At 49.7% G+C, this 26,897-nt stretch overlaps 2 protein-coding genes and 1 long non-coding RNA gene across 8 annotated transcripts in view; 2 read left to right on the top strand and 1 right to left on the bottom strand.

Annotated features, from left to right (window-relative positions):
* The window catches only part of TDRD10 (tudor domain containing 10), a 54,257-nt gene extending 45,671 nt beyond the window's left edge, over positions 1 to 8,586 (top strand). Inside the window, exons 7-13 of one of the 5 annotated variants that reach the window (XM_005541668.5) lie at positions 2,577 to 2,619; positions 3,301 to 3,391; positions 4,526 to 4,673; positions 4,934 to 5,079; positions 5,357 to 5,511; positions 7,853 to 7,923; positions 8,119 to 8,586. In XM_005541668.5, the coding sequence (XP_005541725.1) occupies positions 2,577 to 2,619; positions 3,301 to 3,391; positions 4,526 to 4,673; positions 4,934 to 5,079; positions 5,357 to 5,511; positions 7,853 to 7,923; positions 8,119 to 8,151 (687 nt within the window). In that variant the 3' untranslated portion in view covers positions 8,152 to 8,586. The other 4 variants (XR_012414297.1, XM_005541666.4, XM_073994620.1 and 1 more) reach the window with 4 other exon arrangements.
* Positions 8,587 to 10,419: 1,833 nt separating this feature from the next.
* On the bottom strand, positions 10,420 to 19,474 carry UBE2Q1 (ubiquitin conjugating enzyme E2 Q1). Its single transcript, XM_015456671.3, has 13 exons — positions 19,039 to 19,474; positions 16,680 to 16,784; positions 16,244 to 16,348; positions 15,548 to 15,598; positions 13,475 to 13,615; positions 13,174 to 13,258; positions 12,840 to 12,900; positions 12,529 to 12,619; positions 12,355 to 12,413; positions 12,205 to 12,253; positions 11,836 to 11,931; positions 11,377 to 11,443; positions 10,420 to 10,908 (listed from the first exon to the last, which is right to left on the bottom strand). Exons 1-13 carry the CDS (start codon positions 19,363 to 19,365, stop codon positions 10,877 to 10,879), a joined length of 1,269 nt encoding a protein of 422 aa, XP_015312157.2. The 5' UTR covers positions 19,366 to 19,474; the 3' UTR covers positions 10,420 to 10,876.
* A 314-nt stretch (positions 19,475 to 19,788) lies between these two features.
* Positions 19,789 to 25,221, top strand: LOC135970944 (uncharacterized). Of its 2 annotated transcripts, XR_012414237.1 has the most exons (4): positions 19,789 to 19,998; positions 20,919 to 21,039; positions 22,358 to 22,415; positions 25,085 to 25,221. It is a non-coding gene; the product is annotated as an uncharacterized lncRNA (long non-coding RNA). The 2 variants fall into 2 exon arrangements; XR_012414238.1 differs by lacking the exon at positions 20,919 to 21,039.
* Positions 25,222 to 26,897: the final 1,676 nt, after the last annotated feature.

Genomic DNA, 26,897 nt, shown 5'->3' with positions numbered 1-26,897 from the left:
TGTAATCCCAGCACTTTGGGAGGCCGAGATGGGCGGATCACGAGGTCAGGAGATCGAGACCATCCTGGCTAACACGGTGAAACCTCGTCTCTACTAAGAAATACAAAAAATAGCCGGGCGAGGTGGCAGCGCCTGTAGTCCCAGCTACTCGGGAGGCTGAGGCCGGAGAATGGCGTGAACCCGGGAGGCGGAGCTTGCAGTGAGCTGAGATCCGGCCACTGCACTCCAGCCTGGGCTACAGAGCGAGACTCCGTCTCAAAAAAAAAAAAAAAAAAAAAAAAGAAAAAGAAAATACCAGATAATGAGTAGCAGCTGGAGAACTAAAATATGATGATGTGATGAAGAGTGAGATGTCACTTCTTTAGATGGTTCTTAGGCCCCTTTTGTGGGGTAGTGACATCTCTACTGCGATCTGAATGCCAGCTCAGAGCCAGCCACTTGGAAGACCAGACTAAGAACATTCCAGGCAGAGGGAGGCCTGCAAGTGGCCCAAGGTATGAGCCTGGTGGGTGAAGGGGAGTGGAGTAGGCAGAGAGGTCACCGGGAAGGGGCGTCCGTTGGTAAGCCTTGAGAGCCAAGGTCAAGACTGGGTTTTATTTGTAAGCATGATGGAGAGATGTTGGAAGACTTTAACCAGTGATGTCATGTGATCTGCTTTTTGTTTGGAAAAGATCACTGTCCTCAGGTGATTGGATTGTGTGGGCAGGTGCCGCAGCAGAGCTCCCTGTTTGCTGTCGTTGTCATTCTGGTAAGAGATGGCGAGTACTGGGGTGGTGGGTATGGACACAGAGAAAAATGTTCATGGGCTCAGGTGTGTTTTGGAGGAGGAGGTAGCTTGGCTTGCTGATGAATTTGATGTAGGGAGCTTGGGAGAGAGAACTTTGGTGAACTGCTTTGTAGTTAGTGATGCGGTAGGCTGAGCACAGTGGCTCATGCCTGTAATCCCAGCACTCTGGAAGGCTGAGGCAGGCGGATTGCTTGAGCCCAGGAGTTCAAGACCAGTTTGGGCAACATAGTGAAACCCCATCTCTGCAACAACAACAACAACAACAACAACAACAAAAGATGCAGTTCACTCAAATGGAGAAAGCTAGCCTGGGGAGGGTCTGCTTTATTTGTTTGTGATTGCAACTCCTTGAGTGAGTCTGATGCAGACTTGCTAAGTCTGTGTACCTCTTCACTCTCCTGTCAAGTGGACATCACATGTGAGTGGAATTCCAGAGAATGATGAGGGCTGGGGCTGCAGCTTTGAGAGTGCACGGTACATTCTTGATACCTAAAACCGTTGCACTGGAGATGGCCTTGGAGAGAAGGTGGATGGGGAGAGGACAAGTCCTGAGATGTGCCAGTGTTGAGCAGTTGAACTGGGAAGGCCAGCCAGGAAAAGAGAAGGAGAACCAGATACATGTGATGCCAAGAGATGCGTTTCTGGAAAGAGGGAGCGGAGAGAATACTGCAGGTGGATTCAGAACAGGGAAGTGACTTGGATTTGGCAGCGTGACAGTTCATGCTGACCCTGTGCAGGGCCATTTTGGGGAAGCCTGAGAGGAGACTTGTGAGTGTGGATGTAAACAGCACAGAGACCGTAAAACTGTGGAGTTGCAGTGAGAGGAACACAGAAGCAGGAATTGGGGGAGCTGTGAGGTCAGTCAGGGTCTTTCCAAATGGGTGTTAGATCCTGCTTGTTTTGCTGTGGAAAAGGCCCACACGGGAGGGAGACAGTGCTGGAGCAGCAGCAGGGTGGGTCTGCAGAGTAAGGGCTTGAGCCAGAGCGGGAGGAAGCAGGTCCATGCAGCCAAGTGTGCAGGGGAGGGATGGCAGGGAGGGCAGGAGTGGGAGAGGGGCTGGTGGTCGGGGTGGGGAGAAGAGGACATCCCGTCTCATTGCTTCCCGTTTGCTCTCTGATGAAGAGGCAAGTTAATGGGCAGGGGTTGTGGGCATTTTGAAGAAAGGAGAGGAGATGAGGTCCTTTGGAGAGAAGGAAAGTCGAGGCGTGTGGTGGGTGGTGGTAGTGGGATGGAAGCACCTGGATGCAGGACAGTGGGAAGGGGGACAGATACTTGGGTGTCCCCAGGGTTGGGGGTTTTTCAGGTGAGAACAGTGGTGAGAGGGAGACCAGCGTGGGTTGGGGGCTGCAGGGCTGTGGAGAGTGGCAGGGCACCTAGGCCTTTCTGTCCCCACCCAGCCCTGCATCAGTGTGACTGCTACCTCTTGTCTTCCTCCCTGCAGGTAGTGCCAGCAGGGCACTAGGCTAAGTGTCCCGGTGGTGCCTTCTGCCCCTGTCTGGGGAAGGCTGCTGGGCAGCTCATTCTGTGACTGTACCTCCGGATGAGCGCTCCCTGGCAGCAGCCCTGCTCCCTGCCTTCCCTGCTCCTGATCATCTTTTCTCTGGGTTGGCTCAGGATGCCATGAGGATGGAGAAAGTGGGTGGATGTCTCAAAAGTCAGCTCTAAAGTCGGAGTCAAAACAGGGGCTGCCGATGCTCTGTCTCCCAGTCTACCTGGAGTGATTCAGCATAGAAATCAATAAAACAAATGCCACTGTGGCTGAGTGAGACCTTTCATTTTTCTCCCCAGGTGTTGGAGAAGGCTTCTGGTGAAGGATTTGGCAAAACCGCTGGTGAGATTCTGCGCTGCCGTCTGTTCCCAGGATGTGGCTTTGCAGCTCCTAATGGACCTCTTCCAGCCCCACTTGGGGTGGCTCCCCCTTCTGCAGCCTCCCTTCCAGCTCCATCCCCTGGTGACCCTTAGTGTAGAAATACCCTTTTCCCTTTGTTCCTCTAGGATGCTTGCTTGCTTGTATTTTTTCTTTGAGATAAGGTCTCGCTCTGTCACCCAGGTTATAGTGCAGTGGCGTGGTCATAGCTCACTGCAGCCTCGATCTCCTGGGCTCAAGCCATCCTTCCTTCTCAGCCTCCACAGTAGCTAGGACTACAGGTGTGCATCACCATGCCTGGCTAATTGTTAAAATTTTTTTGTGAGATGGAGTCTTGCTATGTTGCCTAGGCTGGTCTTAAACTCCTTGCCTTAAGTGATCCTTCCACCTCAGCCTCCCAAAGTGCTGGGATTACAGGTGTGAGCCACCATAACGAGCCCTAGGATGCTTTCTTAATTAAAGAATATCATCCGACCAACCCTTCCCACCCAGATGAGAATCTAGAGACAGAATTGGGAGGGTGCAGCTTCTTGGCCCATTTTATGCTTCCTTTGAGGGCAGGGCGAAGGCCTCTTATGGGTTAGGGGAGCACATTCCTCTATGGGTAGCTCTGGTGCCTCCGGGACTTAGTCTTCTGCTTTCTAGCTATTATACAGCTCGCTCCTAAAGCTCCTGTTGACCTGTGTGAGACAGAGAAACTGAGGGCAGCCTTCTTTGCAGTCCCCTTGGAAATGAGGTGAGCAAGGTATAGAAAGACCACCAGGGCAAATGGCGATTACAGACATCTCTGTCCCACAGAGAGTGGGGACAGGGATAGTACTGGGGTGGGGGATAGTTTTCGGGAACTCGTGTGTCAGATCCAAGCTGTAAGGCTGTGACCCACACTGACTTATAAAATCAGCTTTCCAGCTGGGCCCGGTGGCTCATGCCTGTAATCCCAGCACTTTGGGAGGCCAAAGTGGGTGGATCACTTGAGGTCAGGAGTTCAAGACCAGCCTGGCCAACATGGCAAAACCCCGTCTCTACTAAAAATACAAAAATTAGCCGGGCGTGGTGGTGGGCATCTGTAGTCCCAGCTGCTCGGGAGGCTGAGGCAGGAGAATTGCTTGAACCCAGGAGGCAAAGGTTGCAGTGAGCTGAGATTGTGCCACTGTAGTTCAGCCTGAGCAACAGAGTGAGACTCTATCTCAAAATAAATAAATAAATAAATAAATAAATAAATAAATAAATAAATAATCTTCCACTTACGTACAGCGAAGGCCTGTGACTGTCCGCTGCCCTGGATGCCAGGAGATCATGCCAACCATGTTCCCTGCTTTGCTTTAACAGTGGATACCGTTCTTAATGTCAGGAGTGCCAGAATTATCAGTTTGACTTGAAATGCTGTAGGGCCTGTGGCTTTTTGTCACTTGTCACATGTGGTTTAGGCAGGTGGTTGAGTGGAGCAGCAGGGTGACATTTGGAATGTGTGTAAATGCAGGGGAGGAGCAGCTTTGGGATGGAAGGCACATCCTGCATGGTGGACAGTCCACACCTGCATCATTTAGAGACTCATAAATCACTTAGGAGACCCAAAATCTACCCACTGAGGACTTCAGTCCACCTCTCTGTCTCGGAGTTTCTCAATGTGTTTTTGTTTCCCTCTGCTGCGTCCTTTTCCTGCACTCTTCAACTTGTGCGCCCCCAGACTGGCCCTTCCTTTCCTCTGCTGTGGACTGGGATTACTTGGGAACTGGCTTTGGCTCCCACCCTGGAGAGGGTGGGCACAGCCCTCCTGCTTAGGGAACTCATCCCCCAGGCAGTTCAGCCTCCTGCAGGACAGGCGTTGGTCCAGTCGTTCCTTTCCTTGCTCTCCTTGCTCTTCCCGCAGAGGGTCCTTCCTGGTGCTGCTCCTGAGGGAATGCTTCCGAGACCTGAGCTGGCTGGCGCTCATCCACAGTGTCCGTGGGGAGGCAGGGCTGCTGGTGACCAGTATCGTTCCGAAGACCCCGTTTTTCTGGGCCATGCACATCACTGAGGTATGGACTGGTTGTTGGCCCCCTCAGGCTCCTGTGCCTTCCTGCGTGGCCTTCCTAGGGTGGGCACGGTGACAGGGCGGGTCAGTGGTGGAGATGCAGGGTAACTACAGTCTGATCCCCAGGTTCAGTTTCGTTCTCTCCCACCTCCTACCTGTTTCCTTTGGGAAAGATTAGCAGTGCTAATGTAACAGGTGACATCTACAGAGGCAGATTTGTAATGCAGTGCAGGCAGTAGGGCCGTTGCATTTTGCATCCCACAGGCTCTGCACCAGAACATGCAGGCGCTGTTTAGCACCCTGGCTCAGGCGGAGGAGCAGCAGCCCTACCTGGAGGACTCCGCTGTTAAGCGTGGGACTCGCTGTCTGGCAGAGTACCACCTGGGGGATTATGGACACGCCTGGAACAGGTGTGTGCCTGGGCAGGGGTAGAGTCTATGGGAGAGGTGTGCAGGGAAAATGCTGCCTTCTTGCATTCTCTTCCTTTGGGCTCTGGTTTTTTTTCTTGTGGCTTCTTCTCTCAAAATCATCTTTATCATTATTTCCTCACTCAAGAATTGGGGAGAAACAGAGCAAACTCGCTCTTCCTCCCTCCCACCTCCACTTTCACATCCGCTTTGTCGAAGACTGCTGTGCATGGCACTAGGCGGAATGACTTCCCTCTGTCTTTCTCCTTTCCTCTGCCAGGTGTTGGGTGCTGGACAGGGTGGACACCTGGGCTGTGGTCATGTTCATTGATTTTGGACAGTTGGCCACCATCCCTGTGCAGTCTCTGCGCAGCCTGGACAGTGACGACTTCTGGACCATCCCACCCCTGACTCAGCCATTCATGCTGGAGAAAGGTGAGACATCTTCTACCTTCCTACTGAGGGTTTCAGGGACAGGAGAAGCCATGGTTGCTTCTGGGACCTGAGCAGGAAACAGCATAGTGGGCGGCCAAGGTGCTTCAGTTTCTCTTTCTGAAAACCCAACCCCCGTTTTCAGCATCTGACCCCAGCAAAGCTGCCTCTCAAGTGTTGGTTTTCATGCCTGGGGTCTGGAGCCCAAGATCCCAAGAGGGACCTCAGATGCTGCCCAAAGGCTGAGTTCTCTGGAAGGGAAGAGAAGAGGGCAGATTTCCCACCCCTGCTTCCACCAGAGCTGTTCAGCTTTCATCTGTTTTTACATACTTTGCATGTTGCTTCAGATTTCACTGGAAAAGGATTCTGCCATAGAAGAAAATTAGCACTCGAATACCAGTGCTAGAGGCCGGAGCACACCACTTAGCACCGCACTCTCCTAATGTGGTTCATTTAGCCTCAGACACCTGCGGGTTTCTCCATAGGTGGAAATGAAGAGGCCCCTTCTCAAGATCGAAGTTAGGTGAAATGTAAAAAGATGAAAGAATGCTTTAGGGGGCAGTCAGGAGAAGTGGAGATGAAGAAGCATACATATACATACACAGGAAGTAAGATGGAAAAGTTTTATTTAAAAAAATTTTTTTTTGCCAGAGGCAGGGTCTCACTCTGTTGTTGCCCATGCTGGAGTGCAGTGGCATAATCATAACTCATTGCAGCCTCAAACTCCTGGGCTCAAGCGATCCTCCTACCTTGGCCTCTCAAAGTGCTGAGATTATAGGCATGAGCTGCTGTGCTTAGCTGAGATGGAAACATTTTACAGAAAAACTAAGTTTTTTTTTTTTTTTTTTTTGAGATGGACTCTCATTCTGTCGCCCAGGCTGGAGTGCAGTGGCGTGATCTTGGCTCACTGCCAACTCTGTCTCCCAGGTTCACACAATTCTCCTGCCTCAGCCTCCTGAGTAGCTGGGATTACAGGTGCCCGCCACCACACCCAGCTATTTTTTTTTTTTAATTTTTAGTAGAGATGGGGTTTCACTATGTTGGCCAGACTGGTCTCAAACTCGTGACCTCGTGATGCGTCTGCCTTGGCCTCCCAAAGTTCTGGGATTACAGGTGTGAGCCACCTGGCCCTCAGACAAACTAAGTCTTGAGATGGAGGCTCGCTCTGTCGCCCAGGCTGGAGTGCAGTGGCGCGATCTCGGCTCACTGCAATCTTCGCCTCCCAGGATCAAGTGATCTTCCTGCCTCGGCCTCCTGAATAGCTGGGATTACAGGCATGCACCACCACGCCTGGCCAATTTTTCTGTTTTTAATAATGATGGGGTTTCACGATGTTGGTCAGGCTGGTCTCGAACTCCTGACCTTGTGATCTCTCTGCCTCAGCCTCCCAAAGTCCTGGGATTAGAGGTGCGAGCCACCACTCCCAGCCAAAATATATCTATATATTTAAAGATGGAAAGGCATCTCCCAATTGTGCAGGGCCAAGGCTTCCTGGGAGGCTGGTAGGGCTTGTGCCCAGTGGGCAGGGAGCACCACCCAGAGGTTGTCTTGGGTCATTGCATGAAGAGGGTCCCTGCTGCCCAGCCTGGGAACAGTCAGGCATCAGGAGCTTCTTCAGGTGACCCAGGGAAGAGGAGCTTCCTGTCTCAAAGTGCAGATCCCAGCCTGTCAGAAGGGCCAGAATCCCCAACCCAGAGATAAGTCAGACAAGTGTCAGTTTTCTTCCCTTTATGGATGAGGAAAATAACGGCTCAGAAAAGTGAAATGAACTTGTACTTAATAGCAAGAAAATGGCATAGCTGGGGATGAAACCTAGGTCTGACTCTTAGTGATTCAGTTTCATGCATACAGAGAGTCCCAGAGTTTGGGGGCTGTGGTGGGATGGTGGGAGTTGCATGAGGGACAACATCCTTGGGAAAGGTGGGTGATGAGCTCCCTGCCTGGTTCCAGCGTGTAAGAGTGCCCGCTTCTCATGGTGAAAACCTCTCCACTTTTAACCTTGCTCTATCCAGCCGAAACTCTCAGAACAGAGTTCAGTGAACATGATTTTCTGTCCCCAGTAGAATTTCTCATTAAAAATCCCAGATCCCTGTAATTATTTTAACAAGTGCCTCCTCTCTTTATCTGCTGTTATTTTGCCCTCCCCCATGCTACCTTTTCAGCATTTATCATCTCATTTGATCCTGGCAGCAGGGATTTAGCAGGAACTAGCAGAGACTTGCTGGTTGGAGCTGGTTGGCGGCCAGAGCACTTTCCCTGCAGCCCCCGCCTTTTGCTTCCCTCCTTTGCTCCTCCTGCCCAGCCCCGTGCCACTGAGGTTTTGTTGTTGTGTCTTGTTTTGCAGACATTTTGAGTTCATATGAGGTTGTTCATCGAATCCTCAAAGGGAAAATCACTGGTGCTTTGAACTCGGAGGTAACTGCCCCTGCTTCTAACTTGGCTATTCTCCCTCCACTCCTGCCCTTGGGGTCTGTGCAGCAGGCTGCAGCCTAGGCCTGGATACAGTATTTACCTGGCATTCTTAGATCAAATGAATTGCTTATCTGAGGGGTTGGGTGAACTGGCTGGGTGGGCCTTCCTTCCCACCAAGGCTTTGTCTTTCTCTTCCAGTCGCACATCCTAAAGTTTGAAGAGTCTAAATAATGGGGCTCCCCTCAGCATGTTCCCTCTCCTGTTTGCCACGGATCCAGAGGCCACCTGCCCTGCCTTCTCGTACCCCTTTCACCCTTGAGGCCTGGGAGGTGAAAAAAGCCAGACTGTGCCCAGGATTGATTTTCATTTTGCTTTTACTCCCAACTTCTCTCCCAAAAGAGAGTGAAGTCTCATTTGTCATGTGTCTTTAGTTCCCCAACTTGGCATGAACATTTGAACCAAACATAGGAAACTACCATTAGGTTGAAAGCCTGAGGCAGCTGGGATGGTCTTTCTTGTGTCTCTTCTTTGTACCCCAGAGCATGATACAAGTGGTCCTAACAGATTCTGGGTAATGGAGAAGCCCTCTGCTAGTTCTCCTGGCATTCAATGTAGAATAGGTAGAGAATATTTAACCAATGAGCAAATAAATGTTGGCATGTTTCATGAGTTTGGAGTGATTGATACTTCTTTCCAGCCACCCTTCCACTGCCCTGCCCTGCCCTGCCCTCTAAAACTGCTGCAGTGAGATTAGAGCCTGCCAGTGTGGGCTCTGGGCCATGCAAACCCTGCCTGGGATATAGATACATGCTTGAGGTATAGGGTAAGAGTTAGTTTCATTTCTTCTTGCCTTCTAAGTGGAGAGAAGAAAATTGTTTCATGATGATATGGCCTTGATTCTTTTTTATACTTTGTACTTTATTAGAACCCTAAACTTAAGGTCATAAAAGGGAGTGCTGGGTTCGGCAAGAAAAATGGAGGATTCTCTTAGAGTTGGTGTCATGCAACTCACAGGAGCAGGCATTTCCCTCTATGTCAAGTGAACATGAACCCCACTGTTTCTTCAAATAATTTTATTAGAGCCAAACTATTTAAATAATTTTATTTGTTTCATCCTTTGGTAGATGAGAAAAATACATTACAAAATACATTATACAGAAGACAGCTCACAGTACACGTTACTAAAAACACAATCTACATTCCAGCCAGGGCTGGTGGTAAGTTCAGAAGAAAGCCACAGAGGCCTTGAAAACCAGATTTCAGCTCTATGGAATGAATTTTCCCCTTATGTCCCGTCTTTATCTCAACCTCAGCATATGTTTTATTAGCACCCCTAATTATGTGGGTGTGGGTAGGGTTAGAGCAGCATTGAGTGGGACTGGTGGACTCTCCATCCACCTAAAGCAGCAAACATTAAAAGTCCCTCAAAAGAAAAGGGGTGGGGGAGGGGGAAAGAATGGCCAATGTGAAAATTGCCGTGTCTCAAAGCATTACAGAACTGCTCTAGCATCCTACAGTTCCCAGGCAGCTGTCCCAAGTCTGGGTTTTCTGAGACTTGGGTCTTCACTTGGCCATCCTTGGCCTCTGTAATTTCCATCTTTATGAGAGCTGCTGGCATCGTAGGTCCTAAGAGGCTGTCTCAGTCCCAGAGCAAGCTTATAGACAAAGTGATACAGGCAGCACCCGCTAGATGCAAAGTCATGCCCAAACTTTTACAACAGCAAGTACATACAACACAGCACTGACAGTTCCATCTCAGTACAGACTCCCCACCTCACCTTCCCTTCCTGGATGTTCCTGAGCCTGGGATAAGGACACAGGTGTATAGAACAACCCCCTTAAAATGCTAACCCTTTCTAGTAGGACCCACCTAGGGGGAGTGGCTTGAAAGAATCCATAATTTCCCAAGCCAAACAACTTCAGAGCTACACCTGTTCTTTTTGATAAAGCCAAATGAAGCAAGAGAGGAAGGTGAGCAGAGCTTACCAATGATCACCATCCGGTGCTGGTTAGAAGCCACTTTCCAGGAGAGGAACCAGTGAACAGCGAAGAGTTGCAGCCACACAGCTGAGATCAGAAAAGACCACATACACACTTGGAGACTGTGTCCCCATCCCCACTCAATTCATTCAAAAGGAATTCTACGAAGCAGCCTCTTGAGCCTCATTTTCTTTTTCCTAGAAATTTGAAAACATCTGTGACTAGAAAAGTAGTCCTAAGAATTACCACCATCGTTTCAGCCTACCACATCGCAGTTTGGCAGGCCAGGCTCTGCATTCCAAGGGGGCAAGTGCTGGTTGCTCCAGAGGCCTTGAGGAGAATCTAGGGGCAGACCAAGTGCGTGCTTCAGCTCCATGTTTCTCTTGCTTTAGCAGCAAAACGCAGCCTCTCATCTCTACCAAAGCAACACTGGACTCGTACCCCACCCCACCTCCCAAGTAGTTCAGGGGATGGGGTGGGATGTGCGAATAAAAATAAAGATGAGTCAAGACCAGCATCTTCAAATTAACAAACTGTAATTGTTTTCCCAAAGATACATTTTTTTCATACACATCCATCATACACTGTAACCAAAAAAAGCAGTGTACATGAAATAAGAGAAAATAAATTAAAAATCCATAGCATAGGTAAGGAGGCTCTAGTCTGGAGCACAGCTGAGTTTCCAGCAATATAAGGAGGCTCGAAAGTTTCTTTTATAAGAATGCCTGCTAGCAAGGGTTCCAGCAAGGTGGTTGGTTGGTCTGTAAGTCAGTCTTGAGTACTTGAAACAGTTCTGTGTTTGTTTTTTTTTTCCTTAGCGTTTAGAATAGCCATCATTGTCCTGCAATAGGCAGAGCTATCACGTCCAGGAAAAATGAGGGAGGGAACCACAGAGGCAGCGTGAGATCCAAATACAGCATTCAAAGGTAATTGGTCCAGTGGTGCCTGGGGAGGGAGGAAGGGTGATACTCCAGGGTTAGCCGTCTTCCTTTGGGGGTGTGTACCAGCCTGCAAAGAAATGGAACGGTCAGTGAGGTGGAGGTTCAGGCCCACCCTCCCTGTCCTGCCCCAATCCCTGACGATGTCTCCAGTGTCAGAGGTAAGAGGATGTTGGGGAGGGCTATGCTGTGTGGGGAGAGGTGTATGGGAAGCTGAGAGCCTGCATACCTGGAGATGAGAAAGAAAGGAGAATGATGTGCCCAACCTGAGATGATGGGGGAGTTAGATGAGCTGTTTCAAAAGGTGGTTAAGAAGTGGGTAGCACCAAGTTTATCGGTGATATGATCATTTTGGTGTGTTTCTGGAAGAGGTTGTGAACGTTAGCCACCGCCAGTCCCTCCTGGGAGAACTGGGGCAGGTGCTGTGCTAATCGGTGGTTAAATATCAGAAACCCAGAAGGGGTTCTTCCTCTGGCTGGAAGTGAAAACCTGGGCGTGGCAAGTGTCCGAATCTCCTGAGTCCTGGCTCCAGCCTCACCGTTTTTTTCGTGGATCTGCACCAAGGACTTGTAGGACTGCTGTGCTCTTGTCAGACTGTATTGAGACTGGGAGGAGGAAGCCACCACATCAGGCCATGGCCAGCTGTGGCCTTACTGCCCCTCACCTTCTGCAGGCTGTCACCCAGAGACCCCGGAGTCCCAGCTCCCAGCACTGTGGTCTAGTAAAACACTAAGTACCCTCCACCTGGGAGGTCCATTGGGGGCATAATCCCATAGTCTTCCTTTTCCAGACCGGCACCCTCCCAAAAGTCCTAGGGGTGTCCCTAGGGGCCAAGGCACAGTTGTTCCAATGTGGGGACCCTAGGCCCTCTCATCCAATGCCACCAGTCCAGGGGCCTTATGCTCATTCCTCTAAAGAAGGCAGCCTTGGCCTGCTAGTGGCCCCAAGTGTACTTGGCTCCACCCAGCCCCACCGGCCCCAGGGCCAAGATCCTTACTTTGTTGGCTCCAAACTGCACTCGTGCTTTCCCCTTCACCAGTGTGGCACTGATCTGCATGATCACTGACTCTATGGAGTAGGCACTGCTCCAGCCCTGGGTGAAGGGAGGGACAAGGCAAGCAGGTCCGGATGGAGCTTCCAGAGAAGCCTCATGCTTGTCCTCTGGGCAGTCAGCTATGTCTATAGGAGGGCCCTTGCCCTTTGCCCCCAGCACTGCCACCACGTCTTTCTGGGTCAGTGGGTGCAGACCCAGCCCAGCAGAATGAAAGGGCCACATCATGCCTATCACCCAGCCTGCAGGGGTTTATGCTGTAAAGCTCAGCCAATCCCCAGCCAGGCTGGCCTGGCCAAGGAGAGGCAGGCTCACCTGTTTGGTGAGAAGTTCCATGCAGATGGCCCCTCCGCCCAGAACATACCTGCATGAGAAAGGTTAGTCAGCTGTGCCTGACAAAAGCTCCAAGTCTCTTCCCCGCCCTCTGCCAGAGGAGATGCCCTCTTCCGCATGCCAGCCACTCACCCTCCAGAGAGGACTGGAGACACAACCCTGACAAATGGTGGGTCAAAGGGAAAGTTATCCTGAGAGAGACAGAGAGATGACAATCAGGGGAGGGAGGCCAACATCCTCCACAGGACTGTCAGGCAGGCAGGGCAGCCTAGGCCAGAGGGAGACACTGGAAAGGAAAAGCCTTACTTTAAAGGAAAAGTTAAGTAGGATGAAGTCAGCTCCTTCTTTCTCTTTGAGGATCTGGAGATCGTTGTGCAAAGCGCTGTCCTGGTCAACCCTAAGAAGCAACAACCCTAGGCTCAGATGCCTGGTTCCAGCTCAGGAGCTTCATAAGGGCTCCCCTGCCCTGGCTGGCAGCAGACCACCAAACCACTGCCCACACCCACTCCGGGACCCTGAACGAAAATGCTGGATGGGGCTGCCTTGGAGATCCCACCACAGTAGCCCCACTCATACTCCCCCTCAACTTCCTCTCCAATCCCAGAGTCCCCACTCACTTGAGGAGTTTGACATTCCAATCATACAGACTGTCATTCACGAGTTCGACTGCATAGTTTCCTGGAAGGAGGGAAAAGATAGGTGTTAGTAGGATGGTCCAGGTGATGAGAGTGGATTCTAATGCAGACCCCTTTCCCAGACTGAGAGAAAAAGATCAACAGCTGTAGGTTCACCACAGATGGACATGCAACCAAGCCACTGGCTTGAGGAGCTCCATTCTTGGCCTGAAAAGTTCATAAGCAGTCCTGGACCCCAGAACCTCTTGGGCCCCTTGCCACCATACCCTTCTTTATGGGTGACTCCTGTGCAGGCCCCTCTCTGGGGCAAACTCACCGCCTTTGAAACTCTGTGATCGGTATATATCCCTGAGCTCCTTCATCAGCCGGTCAGTGGCCTGCACCGAGCCAGACACTGCACCCTGTGAGGGACGGATGACATGAACATTCCTTGGTTGTGTGGTTTGTAAACGCACGTTAGACCTTAGGGGCAGTCTGGCAGCTTGCCCAGGATTTAAGGAAGGATTAGGTACACCCCAAAAAAGGAGTCTGCTCTCCATACTGAGATACGATGGCCTACTACTTCCCAGCCATTTCCCACCAACCCCTTCACCAGCCTCTCTCTAGAAGGCACGTACATTTAAGTAATCTTGCCTCTGGTTCTTTTTAATTTTCTCTAGGATGGCCAAGTTTTCTTTTCCAATGCCATCATCTTCAGATTTCTTGCCCTCAGCTGGCTCTTCCTCTTTCATTTCATAGTGATCTAAGTCTTCTGTGTCCTGGGGGAGGTGTGGGGTGGGAGTGAAAAGAAAAGGAAAAAAACCAACACAGGTTAGAGAATGACCACCACCTTCCCAGTCCCATTTGGCAAAGAGCCAAAAGTTAAGGTGCAGCAGTCCATCCAGCAAGTCTTATTAACGTGACACGCTTCCCATTTTTAGAACAATTTCCAGCCCCATTCCCCCTACAGTCTAAAGGATTAAGGCAAATGTCTTCTTCAGCTCTCAAGCTACAGCAAGGACTTAGGAAGCGAGCAGAGCTGCAGCTGAGACTGAGGCAGGGACTTAGCCCTCTTGTTCCCTGGACTGACCCTGCTCCAACTGTTCCTAAAACTCCCTTGGCAGCAGAAACTCTGCCCTAATTCCTAGCAGAAATGACTTGGGCCTGACCCTGTGACTCAAAGCTCATGTTTCACCCGGGAGTTCTCAGGGCCCCAAGCCTAAAAGAGCAACCTGGATCATTAAATCTCCTCTCCTCGCTACAAATGGAGGGCATGAATCAGGTATGCGGAGGCACCCACTGCCAGATGGAAATGAGAAAGGATGTCCAGAGAGATACATGGAAGAGGTCAATAACAGAATTAGCCCCCTATTCATCCTGCTCTAAGTGAGCAAGCAGCTAGCTCACTGAGCACAGGGGAGGAGGAGACCCTATCTAGGGTTCAGCCCCTCAGCCAGATGTTGGGGGTGTGGCCCAGAGGGCTGTCCACTGTCTGGCAGTAGTAAATTTCATGTCATCAGCCCTTTGCCAGTCTCAAGAACCTTACAGGGTTATAGAACCTGGGATATTAACCTAATGTTAGGAAATAAAAGTAATCAGAGTGATCTCCCCATTTCTGGCAGGACATACCTAATTACATCAGCAGGTAACGTGTACTGAGTGTTTATTACATGCCAGGTTCTGTCCTAGGTGCCACACATACTAGCTCATTCCATTCTTACCACCACCACTCATTATTCTATCATTATCCATTTTACAGATGCGGAAGCTGAGTCTAGTGAGGTTGATTATCATGCCCAAAGTCACAGAACTCTTAGCAGAGCTAAGATTCAGTCAAGTTCTGTCTAGCTCTAAATCTCAAATTCCTAACCATGATTTTATATTCTGTACAAGCATGTTTTTAGAGAGTATATCAGATAGATTGTTTAGCACTTATGTATCGTCTAAAGTATTTTACATATAACACCTCATTTAATCTCAAAACCACCATACGTAGTAGGTATTATAATCCTACTTTATAGGTAAGACAACTAGGCCAGGCGCGGTGGCTCACGCCTGTGATCACAGCACTTTGGGAGGCCGAAGTGGGCGGATCACGAGGTCAGGAGATCAAGACCATCCTGGCTAACATGGTGAAATCCTGTCTCTACTAAAAATACAAAAAATTAGCCGGGCGTGGTGGCGGGCACCTATAGTCCCAGCTACTAGGGAGGCTGAGGCAGGAGAATGGCGTGAACCCGGGAGGTGGAGATTGCAGTGAGTGCAGATCATGACACTGCACTGCAGCCTGGGCGACAAAGCGAGACTGTCTCAAAAAAAAAAAAAAAAAAGAAAACTGTAGCTTAGTGAGATTACATAAAATTCCTCAATTAGGATAGCTAGGATACAAACACAGGTTTCTTGGACTCCAAAGTCATTTGAAATTAACTTACCCAGTATTTGGTTTGAACCACGTTGCACCTGTCTTCAGTGGTTGGATATGGGTGCCCTGTCTCCTCTACTACACTGGCTATTCCTCCGGGTCAGTAAATCTGTCTTTATTTCTTTCACATTTTTCTCCCTCCAGTTCTAGACTGGAGTTCTGGATATGGGTGATCAATTCCTTTGGTATTTTTCTCTCTCCAGTTCTAGACTGGGGTTCTGGATATGGGTGATCAATGCTGCTGACTGAAAGAGCTTCCAGCCAGTGCCACCTCAGGGGGCAAGCCTACCTCAGGCATCTCCTCATCTTCATCTTCTGAAGACACGTCTTCCTGTGTGCACTGCAGCGGGGAGGGGAAAGATGGAGATCAGAGCCCCAGTGGCTTGCTACAATGCAGCCTCCAACCTACTCCCCTGAGTCCCCAGGTCTGGAAGCTGTGTGCCTGCCTGTCATGTTGCCAGTCTCTCCACCAGCCAGATCTGAGTGGAAGCAACAGCCCAGGGAATGGCTTTGCTACCAGCCCATTATTTTTCGCCTATCACTGCCAAAGAATAAAAGAAAAGCAAAATGGCTGTCTCTGTCACCCACCTCATAAATCCCAGTTTAATTTTCCTAAGAACCCCTCCTTTACTTGATCTTCTTTAGACTGATATTGCATTCTTGGTTCTCACTAAGGGGCCTGGGTCCCCAGTGGCCACCAACTGTTATTGCTAAGATAATGGTAAAAATTCCCCTGCTCCCTTTCAACATTTGGGATGCTGCCCATGAGAGTGAGTTTTGATATGAGAGATGAAGCTACCAGTGCCCCATTTAGCAAGAGAAGATTCCCATCTGGAGAAGAACAAGGGTGAGAGTCATAAGACATGTACGTTTTTGGGAGCTGGTGGGGATGGAGAAAAACTACTGCAGATTTGTCTCATTTATTTACTGAGTACTCTGTGGGGCAACTCTGCACAACAGGGCCCGAGGCTCCTCAGCTGCTCACCTGCTCTGCTGGCAAGGGTTGATCCAGCATCTCCACATCTGGATGCTGAGGGAGGTTATAGAGTTTACACAGGTCGGAGATGATCCTCTTCAGATGCTGCAATAGCTACAGGTAGGGGAGCACAGAGATATCAAATACTCCTTCCCCACTCCAATCTGGACAAGTACATGGATGAGCTCTTAGTTCAGGCCCCACACCAATACCTAGTTCTCTAAGCCTTATGGGCCATGTGGCGGTGGGAATGAGTCTCCTGATGGACCAGTCCCGGGGCCGGTGCAGGGTCTCCCTCTGGATTCGGTAAGCAACTCCCCTTGAGAGATCGTACCCTAAATGTTGAGCTGTGTACTGTCCACTTTTCAGGATCCCTTTCACAGGATGCTTTTGTGGCATGGGCCTCATAGGAACAAAATGCACCCCTACCCTGTGGCCCCCTCACCAGAGTATTCCCTTTCTTTATGTCCACCAGCCTCTCCAAGACAGCAGCCAAGTTAGGGTCATCAGACTCCACCGACCAGATGGGGGGCACAGCAGGATATGACTCCTGAAGGGAAAAGAGCAACAAGAGCAATCAAAATGGGTGACTCTGGGAAAAGCCAAATTTTGCCTGTCCTCTTCCCCCCAAGACTTTTAGCCCCTTTTCTTCCCACCCCCACCCCCTACACACACATAAAAGCCCAACTCAGGTCAGCATCTAACCAAGGAGCTTCACAACAAATTCTAAACTGGACGAAAAACAGTCCCTGGGATGACCCTTTCCAAGCAGCAGACTGGAACCTTTTCATTCTTTCCTCGAGAGTACAAACCAGGAAACCTAGCACAGCCAAACCTGGCTAACAGCGAAGGGGGAGTCCTCATCTCCTGCACTGCCTATACAAGTTCTAGACTTCAGGTTCTCCCTGGACCCAGAACAGAGTCCTCCAAGCTTGCTTTTCAAACTCCAGAATGGGCTGAGGAAGGGATCACCTCATCACAATGACACTGAAGTGAAAAAAGCAGAGTTCTGTAGGAAAGTATAAAAACTAGACTGTATCTCCAGAACCCAAGAGTAAAAGGGTACTGGCAAGAATCTACCCACACCGCTCCCAGAAGAGCCCCTCAAAGACCAATTCTCCCCACCTCTCCCTTGGGAACCTGCCACCTTCTCAGTCCAGGCGTGGGCTGTAGGGCTCCGCTGGGAGAAAGCCTACGCTTCTGACATTCCCAGCATTCCTGAGCCACGGTGCCAAATGCAGCCTGACCAGACTCCCCCTCTGCCCAAACCAAGGGGGCTAGTTTAGGCCAAGTATCCTTTATAGCCATGGGGAGTCTGGCTGAGGACCCCCTAAATTTAACTTCCTGCCAGGGACAAAAGCAGTAAATGGCCTCTGGCAACAGAAAGAGCAGCTGGATGGGGGCAAACCTACCCTTAAGGAATTAGAAGCTTAATTCAGGAACAAAATTAACTCTTGAAGTTCCCACACAAGCCAGGGAAACCTTATCCACCTCCACTGGGTATCTTAGCATTGTCATGACTCTAATCCTCAATGCTGAAGGAAAAATAATTATCAAAGATGCCCAAGTCTTCACTTGACTAAGCCACTCCTAGTCCTTCAATTTTAAGTTTCTAGCAGGAAAAGAGAAAGGAAATGAAAGAGAAATGGGACATACGAGTTTTGGTGGGTCACCAATCAATCCAAACTGAGGCTTTACCTCACCAAACCTTAACCTGGTCTGATTGAGAAAACGGACAGAAAACACCATGTAAGTTGAATTCAGTCCCCCAAGTAGCAGAGAATTCACAACTCTGCCTTTCCCCAGGCTACTCCGATTAGGTCTGCCTGCTTGGATAAAGTACTGTCTGCTAGCATTTCAGCTACTGCTCCGGTAGAGAGAATACCATCACAGCAGGTAACACCAACCAATGTAAGTGCTATACCATGCAGTACCAGACATTCCTAAATTAGCAGAAGCCAATTCTCTATTCAAGGGATGTCTGAGGGTAGATCAGGCAGGAGACATGTAAGGTGTATGCCTAGGATGGAATGACGCTCACAGGGGAGAAATGGAACTGTTACTGCCTATAATAAATGGGGGTAGCGCTGGCACATCACATCACTATCATTACCAGGAAAAGCAACAACCCAGGGCAAATGGACATATCCACAGGGAACAGGGAGGGGAGTGGCAGAACTGCTACCAGCTGAGGCAAAAAGAGGAGAGTTAGAGGTTACACCAGAAAGAGAGAATTAAAAGGAGAGAAGGAAGAGGAGTCAACGAATTGCAAACTATCACTTGGTGAAGTTGAGAGAGCAAGAGGGGCTGCCTGAGGGATACCTAGGCGGGGATCCCACAGGTGGCAACCTCCTAAGTCAGAGGTACTACTGAGAAGGGGGCATCACTGAAATGTGCAGAGGGTTTCAGGCCAGGTCTTTGCAGCTAGGATCAGTGCCGAGGCCTAATATCTTGAAATAAGAGTAAGGGGAAGAAAGGTGCATTCCTAGGTAGCAAGATAAAGTTGTGGAGGAGTAGCCAAAAAGAGCCAAAATCGTGAACCTTGGGATGGTGGGTGGGTTCGTGGAAACGGGTAGTCTAAGCGCCATATGTCGGGGTGTCCCTCACTATCGGGGTCAATGGTAGAGATTCTGGATGCACCGCATAACCTCTAGCAGCAGAAACAAATGTAACCTGGAGAGAAAGAGCTGAGCCCTAAGAGGGGCTTCGGCCTCCCAGGTCCTTCAAGAGCAAAAAGCTGGATGGAGTGATCCTGGGTCCCTGACAAGGGGCCCCCACAGAGAAGCACGAGAGGGGGTCCTCACCGTGATGTTGCAGTGGATGCGGACAGGATCCCCAGGCACCGACCCCCGTGGGGGGAGATGCGGTCCAGGCGCGGCCCCCGCCCCGGCCCCTCCGGCCCCAGCCAGCAGGAACTCGCAGCTCAGCTCGTCCAGGCAGGCGCTGGCAATGCGGAAGCGCTCGTGGCCGCGGTGGAAGATGGACTCGAGCAGCTTCAGCTCTCGCCTCAGGCAGGGCCCCGGCCCCGGGCCCCCCCCTGGGCCGCCCCCGGCCCCCGGCGCCGCCCCCTGGCCCCCCAGCTGCTGCCCCGGCCCCGGCTGCTGCTGCCCCTGCGGCTGCGGCTGCTGCATCCTCCGCTCCGCTCCGCTCCGGGGCCGGCGGGCCGGGAGCCTCCGGCCTCCGCTCCGGGCTCCGCCGCCGCCGCCGCCGCGGTCCGCACTTCCTGATCCCCCCTTCGCCAAGATGGCGCCGCCGCCACCTCCGGGACAGGCCCCCCCCTCCGCTCGCTGGCCCCCCCCCCCAGCCGCCGGAAGCCGCGCGCCCCTCCTCCTCCTCCTCCTGGGCGGCCCCGCCTCCGTCCCCCTCACGTGACTTCCCTGCTCTGGCCTCCTCCACGTGATCTCTCCGTCTTTCCCGCCCCCCTGTTCTCGCCTGCCACCCTCCACATGTGACCCGGGGTCTGGGGCTTGCCTCTGTGAGCGCCTCTGTGCGTGTTTGCGTACGTCGTGCGTGCTTGCGCGCGACGCCCCTTCTCCTGCGCTCCCCTCTCACGTGACCCGGCGCCGCGTGCTCCCAGGGGCTACCCGCGCAGGACGCTGTTTCCTGCCTCGGGTCCCGCTTCCCCCGCCCCCGAGCCGTGACGAGCGTGCCCGGCGCTCCATGGACAGAGAAGAAAGAAGTGCGGTCTTCGCCGTGCAGTCTTTATCCTGCGCCCCCATGCTGGTCTTCGGCGCAGGATACCGGAGCCTCTGGTCCCCGTGGGGGTGGGCATGCGGCGTCTTCAAACTGAGGGGTGTGTGGTCGGGGTAGAAGCCTGGGACCGGAATGCAAGTGGCGGGGATTCTTGTCCCAGCCCTTTCTCTGATGGCGTTTTGTGACCTTGGGTTAACCACTTTCCCGCCAAGTCTCAGTTTCCTCATCTGTACAGTGGCTCTCATGAGGATGATGCCTGTTTTTCCTATTCCCAGGGAGGGATTCGATGCGAGGACACCATAAAATGAGGAATGATAATAGATCACTGCTCGGTTATGTACAAGTGTTAGTATCTGGCCTTTCGCGCTTTTCAGACCCCATGGGTCTGGACGAGGTTGGGGGAAGGACAGCATGGGCTTCCTCTACGGAGTCATGGAAGGGTGCTGACTCGGGTGGACCCCATTACCCTTCCTAGGCCTAAATGGCTAACACCTTGTCGCAGTGGTCCTGGCAGTTGCCGGGAGTAGGTAGTGCCTCCGGACCCTCGCTAGGTGGCACCATCACAAAGGACAAAGCTGGCTGAAGCTACAGAAATCCCGAGCTGGCGTTCGTTTGCCAAGGGCAGGTGGTGTTAGCCTGTGGTAAGGCCTGGTCATTTCTGCTGGGCCAACTCAGCCCTTACACCAGCCGGATTGCCCGCTTTCTCTCCCACTTGGACTAAAATAAGCTAGCCTTTCCTGAAAGACTATTCAGTTGCCTCTGCAGAGGCCTCCTTTGGTCAAGTTGGGGTATGGATATTTGAAGATGATTACGGTTACAGTCTGCTCCTGGTCTTCCTGGGGCCATTTGTCTGGTTTGGGTAGCCTGAACAGTTCGTTACATGTTGACTTTGTGTCTGTGTGTGCAAGCTGAAAGCTTAAAAGCCTGTGGTAGGAATTCCTGTTTATTATTTCCTGAGCGAAGGTGTTTATATATATTTTTTTTAAGACAGGGTCTTGCTACCTCGCCCAGGCTGGAGTGCAGGGGCACAATCTCAGCTCACTGCAGGCTCGACCTCAAGGAGGCCTCAAGCTATCCCCCCACCTCAGCCTCCCAAGTAGCTGGGGTTACAGGTGCGTGCTACCACAGCTGGCTAATTTTTTTATTTTTTTGTAGAAAGGGGTCTTGGTATGTTGTCCAGGCTGGTCTCAAACTCCTGGGCTCAAGTGATCTGCCCATCTCAGCCTCCCAAAGTGCTGGGATTACAGAGGTGAGCCACTGTGCCCAGGTACAAATATTTTTAAATCTCCCAACAACATTGCAAGGTAAGTATTTTTACCCCTATTTACAACTGGGGGAAAGGAGTGACTCTGTAAGGAGATACAGCCTGTAAACAAGAGTTTCTAGGCCTGTCTCCAAAGTCCATGCCCTTGTACCCCACTCTGCCTTTTTTAGTGCTTTGAACCCCAGCTCTGCCAACTACTAATGATGTGACTGTGGGGAAATTACTTAGCTTGTTTGTGCCTCAGTTTTCACACCTGTAAGATGGAGATCATAATAGTACCGACTTGTTAGGAGGATTATGTAAGAACACACGTAAAGTGCATAAAATAGTGCCAGTGGTAAGAACTCAAACATTTTTTAAAAAATCGGGGCTCAGCATGGCTTGTGTCTAGTGAACGGAGAGAAGGGTAGGAGATAAGTCCAGTGAAGAAAGCAGGGGCTAGATTATGGAGACCACAGTACATTGGGTTTTATTCAAAGCACAATGGGAAACCCCTGGAGGATTTTAAGCAGGAAGTGGCATGAGCTGATTTAAAAATTTAAAAGATGGCCTCTTGTGGTGGCTCACGCTTGTAATCCCAGCGCTTTGGGAGGCCAAGGTGGGTGGATAACGAGGTCAGGAGATCGAGACCTTTCTGGCTGACACAATGAAATTCCGTCTCTTTTAAACAAAATACAAAAAATTAGCCGGGCGTGGTGGCGGGCACCTGTAGTCCAGCTACTCCAGAGGCTGAGGCAGGAGAATGGCGTTAACCTGGGAGGCGGAGCTTGCAGTGAGCCGAGATCGTGCCACTGCACCCCAGCCTGGGCGACAGAGGAAGACTCCGTCTTAAAAACAAAAACAAATTTAAAAGATCACTCTGGCTGTTCTGTGGAAAATGGATTGTAGGGATTTTTTTTTTTCCTCCAAAAAATCATTCATTACAGGTGCCCATATTTGGAGTAGAGTGAGCAACCTCCTTTGACTTGCTCCCTGAGCATAGAATTCTGTCATTGACTCAACAAATAATGTCCTGAGCACTTGGTCTTTGCAGGAATTGTAGAGGGCACTGGGGATGCAGAGATAAAGAAGACAATGGCTCCTGTGGGAACATGATTTGTGGTACAGAGGAGAGGCTCCTAACGTGGCAGCTCCTACTCATTACTTTTGTTGTATTCTTGCTCCAGCCCTTAGGAGCACGCAGTGATGGATGAAGTGAAGCCAGATCTCACTGACAGTAATACGGTATGATGAACACAATAATAGGGATCAAGAAGGGGAAGGGCCTTGAAGGGCAATATTATTAATAGGATTAACTCCCAAAAAAGAATTTGAAAGTAAGAGTTTCTTAGGTGGAATGGGAGAACATTCTGAAAGAACTAGGCCCTAAAGTAGAAGGAGGTTGGGAAGAAAGGTCTAAAACAAAGAAAGAATGACTTAAGAAGGGGGCTGGTATGGTGGCTCATGCCTGTAATCCCAACACTGGGAGGCAGCTGAGGTGGGCAGATCACATGAGGGCAGGAGTTTGAGACCAGCCTGGCCAACATGGTGAAACCCCATCTCTACTAAAAATACAACAATTAGCCGGGTGTGGTGGTGGGGCACCTGTAGTCTCAGCTACTCGGGAGTCTGAGGCTCGAAAAACACTTGAACGCAGGAGGCGGACGTTGCAGCGAGCCAAGGAGCCAAGATGGTGCCACTGCACTCCAGCCTGGGTGACAGTGAGACTCTGACTCAAAAAAAAAAAAAAAAAAAAAAAAAAAAAAGGAAAGGGACAAGGAGGGAGCTCAGCATAGGCAAGAGTTGTAGAGATGTTGGTCATTGGTGCTATCGCCTGAGATCCCAGGGTAACCCTGATAGCCTGGTAGTATCAATGCTTCTGAAAGTCAGTTTAGCAATTAATATTAAAAACACGTTAAAACTTTAACCCAGCAATTACACTTGGAAAGAAAAGGCACGTGCACAAATTTGCCTAAAAGGGAACGCTATGTACCTGTGAAAAATAGTTATCAAAAATACTTATTGGTATGGAGAGTTGTTTGAGAAATAGTAAATGAAAAAAGATTAGACTGAAGTGAGCTGAAGATTTAAAAAATTTTAAAAAGAAAGGTGGTTACAAAGCTATATTACAGTGTGCTCCATTAACAAAAATATGTGATTTAGTTATGTACCCATCAGAAATGCATATATAGTCATGTGTCAGTTAATGATGGGATACATTCTGAGAAATGTGTCTCGGTGGCTTTTTGTTGTGTAAGTGTCATAGAGTGTACTTACACAAACCTAGATGGTGTAGCCTACTACACACCTAGCCTATAGGGTTTAACGGCTCCTAGGCTACAAACCTGTATTGCATGTTATACTCTACTGAATACAGTCACTGCATCCCCCGTGCCAACTAGAATTCCTGCAATTACTGTAGGCAGTTGAAACACAATAATATGTATTCGTGTATCTATCTAAACACAGGAAAGGTACAGCAAAAATACAGTGTTATAATTTTATGGGGGCCACCTTTGTATATTGCAATCTGTTGTTGACTGAGAAGTCATTACATGGTACATGACTATATTTGTATATCAAAAGTATGAAAAAGAGTGTTCACAGCAGTATTATTTTTCAATAGCCCAAATAGGAAACAACCAAAATATCCATCAGTGGTGAAATTGATAAATGATAGTATATTCATACAATGGAATAGTCCACAGCAATGAAGGTGAATGAACTACAACTATATTCAGCAGTGTTCACGATTCTCACTGGCATGTTTTTAAAAAAAAAAACAGACACAGACCGGGCATGGTAGCTCACACCTGTAATCCCAGCACTTTGGAAGGCCGAGGCAGGTGGATCATCTGAGGTCAGGAGTTTGAGACCAACCTGACCAACATGGTGAAACTCTGTCTCTACTAAAAATACAAAAAATTAGCCGGGTGTGGTGGCACATACCTGTAATCCCAGCTACTCAGGAGGCTGAGGCAGGAGAATTGCTTGAACCCAGGAGGTAAAGGTTGCAGTGAGCCCAGATCATGCCAGCCTGGGCAACAAGAGCAAAACGCCAAAAAAAAAAAAAAAAAAAAAAAATACACAAAAGATTATGATTCCATTTATAAAAAGTTCCGCAGGCAACGTTGATCTCTGCTATTAGAAGACGGGACAGTAGTTATTTATTTTACCTTCAGTCATTTTTTTAAAATTGTGGTAAAATACACATAAAATCTGCTACTTTAAGTATTTTAAAGTGTACAACTCAGTGGCATTCAGTGCATTCACAAATTGTATAACCATTACCACTGTCTAGTTCCAGGTAAGTAGTCACCACTCCCCCATTCCTCCCTCCTCCCAAAATGTTAGTTTTTTTTTTTTTTTTTTTGAGATGGAGTCTTGCTCTGTCGCCGAGGCTGGAGTGCAGTGGTGCGATCTTGGCTCACTGCAAGCTCCGCCTCCCGGGTTAACACCGTTCTCCTGCCTCAGCCTCCTGAGTAGCTGGGACTACAGGCGCCCGCCACCACGCCCAGCTAATTTTTTTGTATTTTTAGTAGAGACAGGGTTTCACTGTGTTAGCCAGGATGGTCTCGATCTCCTGACCTTGTGATCCACTGGCCTCGGCCTCGCAAAGTGCTGAGATTACAGGCGTGAGCCAGCGCGCCGGCCCCAAGGTGTTACTTTTGAAGAAGAGAGAATAACTACTGGAAGGGTCATCATGGGGACTTCTGGATATTAGTTATGTGTGTTCCAAAAAAAAATCTAAATGGTGGCTCTATGGCTGTGTTTATGTTGTGAAAAATTAGCTATACACTTGTATATACTTTGCTGTATGAATGTTACATCTAAGTACATATAGATAAATTTGGAGGGGGGGGTGTGTGTGTGAAATATTGCTAACACTGATTTTTTTTTTTTTTTTTTTTGAGACGGAGTCTCGCTGTGTCTCCCAGGCTGGAGTGCAGTGGCGTGATCTCGGCTCACTGCAAGCTCCGCCTCCCGGGTTCACGCCATTCTCCCGCCTCAGCCTCCCAAGTAGCTGAGACTACAGGCGCCCGCCACCACGCCCGGCTAGTTTTTTGTATTTTTAGTAGAGACGGGGTTTCACCATGTTAGCCAGGATAGTCTCGATCTCCTGACCTCGTGATCCACCCGCCTCGGCCTCCCAAAGTGCTGGGATTACAGGCTTGAGCCACCGCGCCCGGCCTAACACTGATTTTTTTTCCTGGGAGGTAGGAGGATGAATCCATTTTGTACTTACTATGTTTTGCTAACTTGTTTTCCAATTGGTATTCATGAATACATGTATTACTTTTGCAATAAAAATTTTAAAATTTAAAACATCTTCTTTTTTTTTGAGACAGAGTTTCATTCTGTTGCCCAGGCTGGGAGTGCAGTGGTGCAGTCTTGGCTCACTGCAACCTCTGCCTCCCGGGTTCAAGCATTTCTTCCTGCCTCAGCCTCCCGAGTATCTGGGATTACAGGCGTGTGCCACCACACCAGGCTAATTTTTGTGTTTTTCAGTAGAGGTTTCACAATGTTGGCCAGGCTGGTCTTGAATTTTTGATCTCAGGTGATCCGCCTCGGCCCCCTAAGTGCCAAGATTACAGGCGTGAGCTACCACACTCAGTCTAAAACACCTTAAATAAAGGACAATAACATTGATTTTAAGCCTTTTTTTTTCCGCCTTTTTTTTTTGAGACAGGGTCTGGCTCTGTTGCCCAGGCTGGATTCAGTGACACAATCTTGGCTCACTGCAATCACCTCCACCTCCAGGGCTCACAATATCCTCCCCGCTCAGCCTCCCAAGTAGCTGGGACTACAGGCACATGCCACCACACCTGGCTAATTGTTTTAATTTTTTTGTAGAAACAGGGTTTCACCATGTTGCCCATGCTGATCTTGAACTCTTGAGCTCAGTCCATCCACCTGCCTCGGCCTCCCAAAGTGCTGGGATTACAGGCGTGAGCCACCGCTTTCCACCAATTTTAAGCCTTTCAAGAGAAAACATTCGTTATCATCAGAGACAATGGGAGTGTCTCACCAAAACTTTGCCCAATTACTATTTAGCCTCAGGATTGATACTTCTACGTCTGTTCATCACCCTCTGTGGTTCTGGACCCGTCCACTCTTCCTGGCTGCCTTTCTTCTTGGTGGGTATGGAAGGAGTATGTGTGGGAGAGATGAGGAAGGAGGGTGTTTCAGCCCTGCTTAGACACATAGAGTGGTTGTGCTCAGAAGACTCACTCCTTGCCAGGCTGGAAGTAAACTTGAAGCAAAAGCTGGGGGATTTGAGAAGAGAAGGTAGACTGGCCTGGAAGTTGCATCAGGAAAAGCCAGAGGCTTTAAGCAAGCAAATAACCCCCCAGTTTCTCATCCCATAAACAAGCAACCATTACAGAAAGAGATTTTTGTAAGAGAAGACTTTCACAGCCTTCCTCAATCATTCTGCATCCACCAAAACTCCCTGTATCTCTTAGGAGTTTGGAATACCTTTAAGTCATCCTTGTCTTAATGACTTTCTCACCTTTCAAATCTCAATTTTCATCTTCATCCCTTCTAGGTTCTTAGACACTATTAACCTCTTCTTCCTCTGTGCTTCCATAGCACTTTCTTTATATGTCTGTTGGAACAGCCACCACATTCTATAATAATTTGCTGCCAAACTCTGATCTCCTTAATAGCTGGGACTAAGTCTTTTTGATCACTGCATCCTCAACACATATGGTCCACAACACACGT

This window comes from Macaca fascicularis, chromosome 1, assembly GCF_037993035.2.
Source record: "Macaca fascicularis isolate 582-1 chromosome 1, T2T-MFA8v1.1".
NCBI classification, from domain to species: Eukaryota; Metazoa; Chordata; class Mammalia; order Primates; family Cercopithecidae; genus Macaca; species Macaca fascicularis.
This window is presented reverse-complemented; position numbering and strand designations above follow the sequence as displayed.

Bases quoted from the DNA above. Each gene is read 5' to 3' on its own strand.
- UBE2Q1 (XM_015456671.3), bottom strand. From the start codon at position 19,365: ATGCAGCAGCCGCAGCCGCAGGGGCAGCAGCAGCCGGGGCCGGGGCAG. The intron at 12,901-13,173 runs GTGAGTTTGCCC...CCCTCCTTCCAG, and splicing joins ATCACAGAGTTTCAAAGGCG to GAAACTATGCAGTCGAACTC. The intron at 11,444-11,835 runs GTAAGGATCTTG...TCCTCCTCCCAG, and splicing joins TGCAGTTTGGAGCCAACAAA to TCTCAATACAGTCTGACAAG.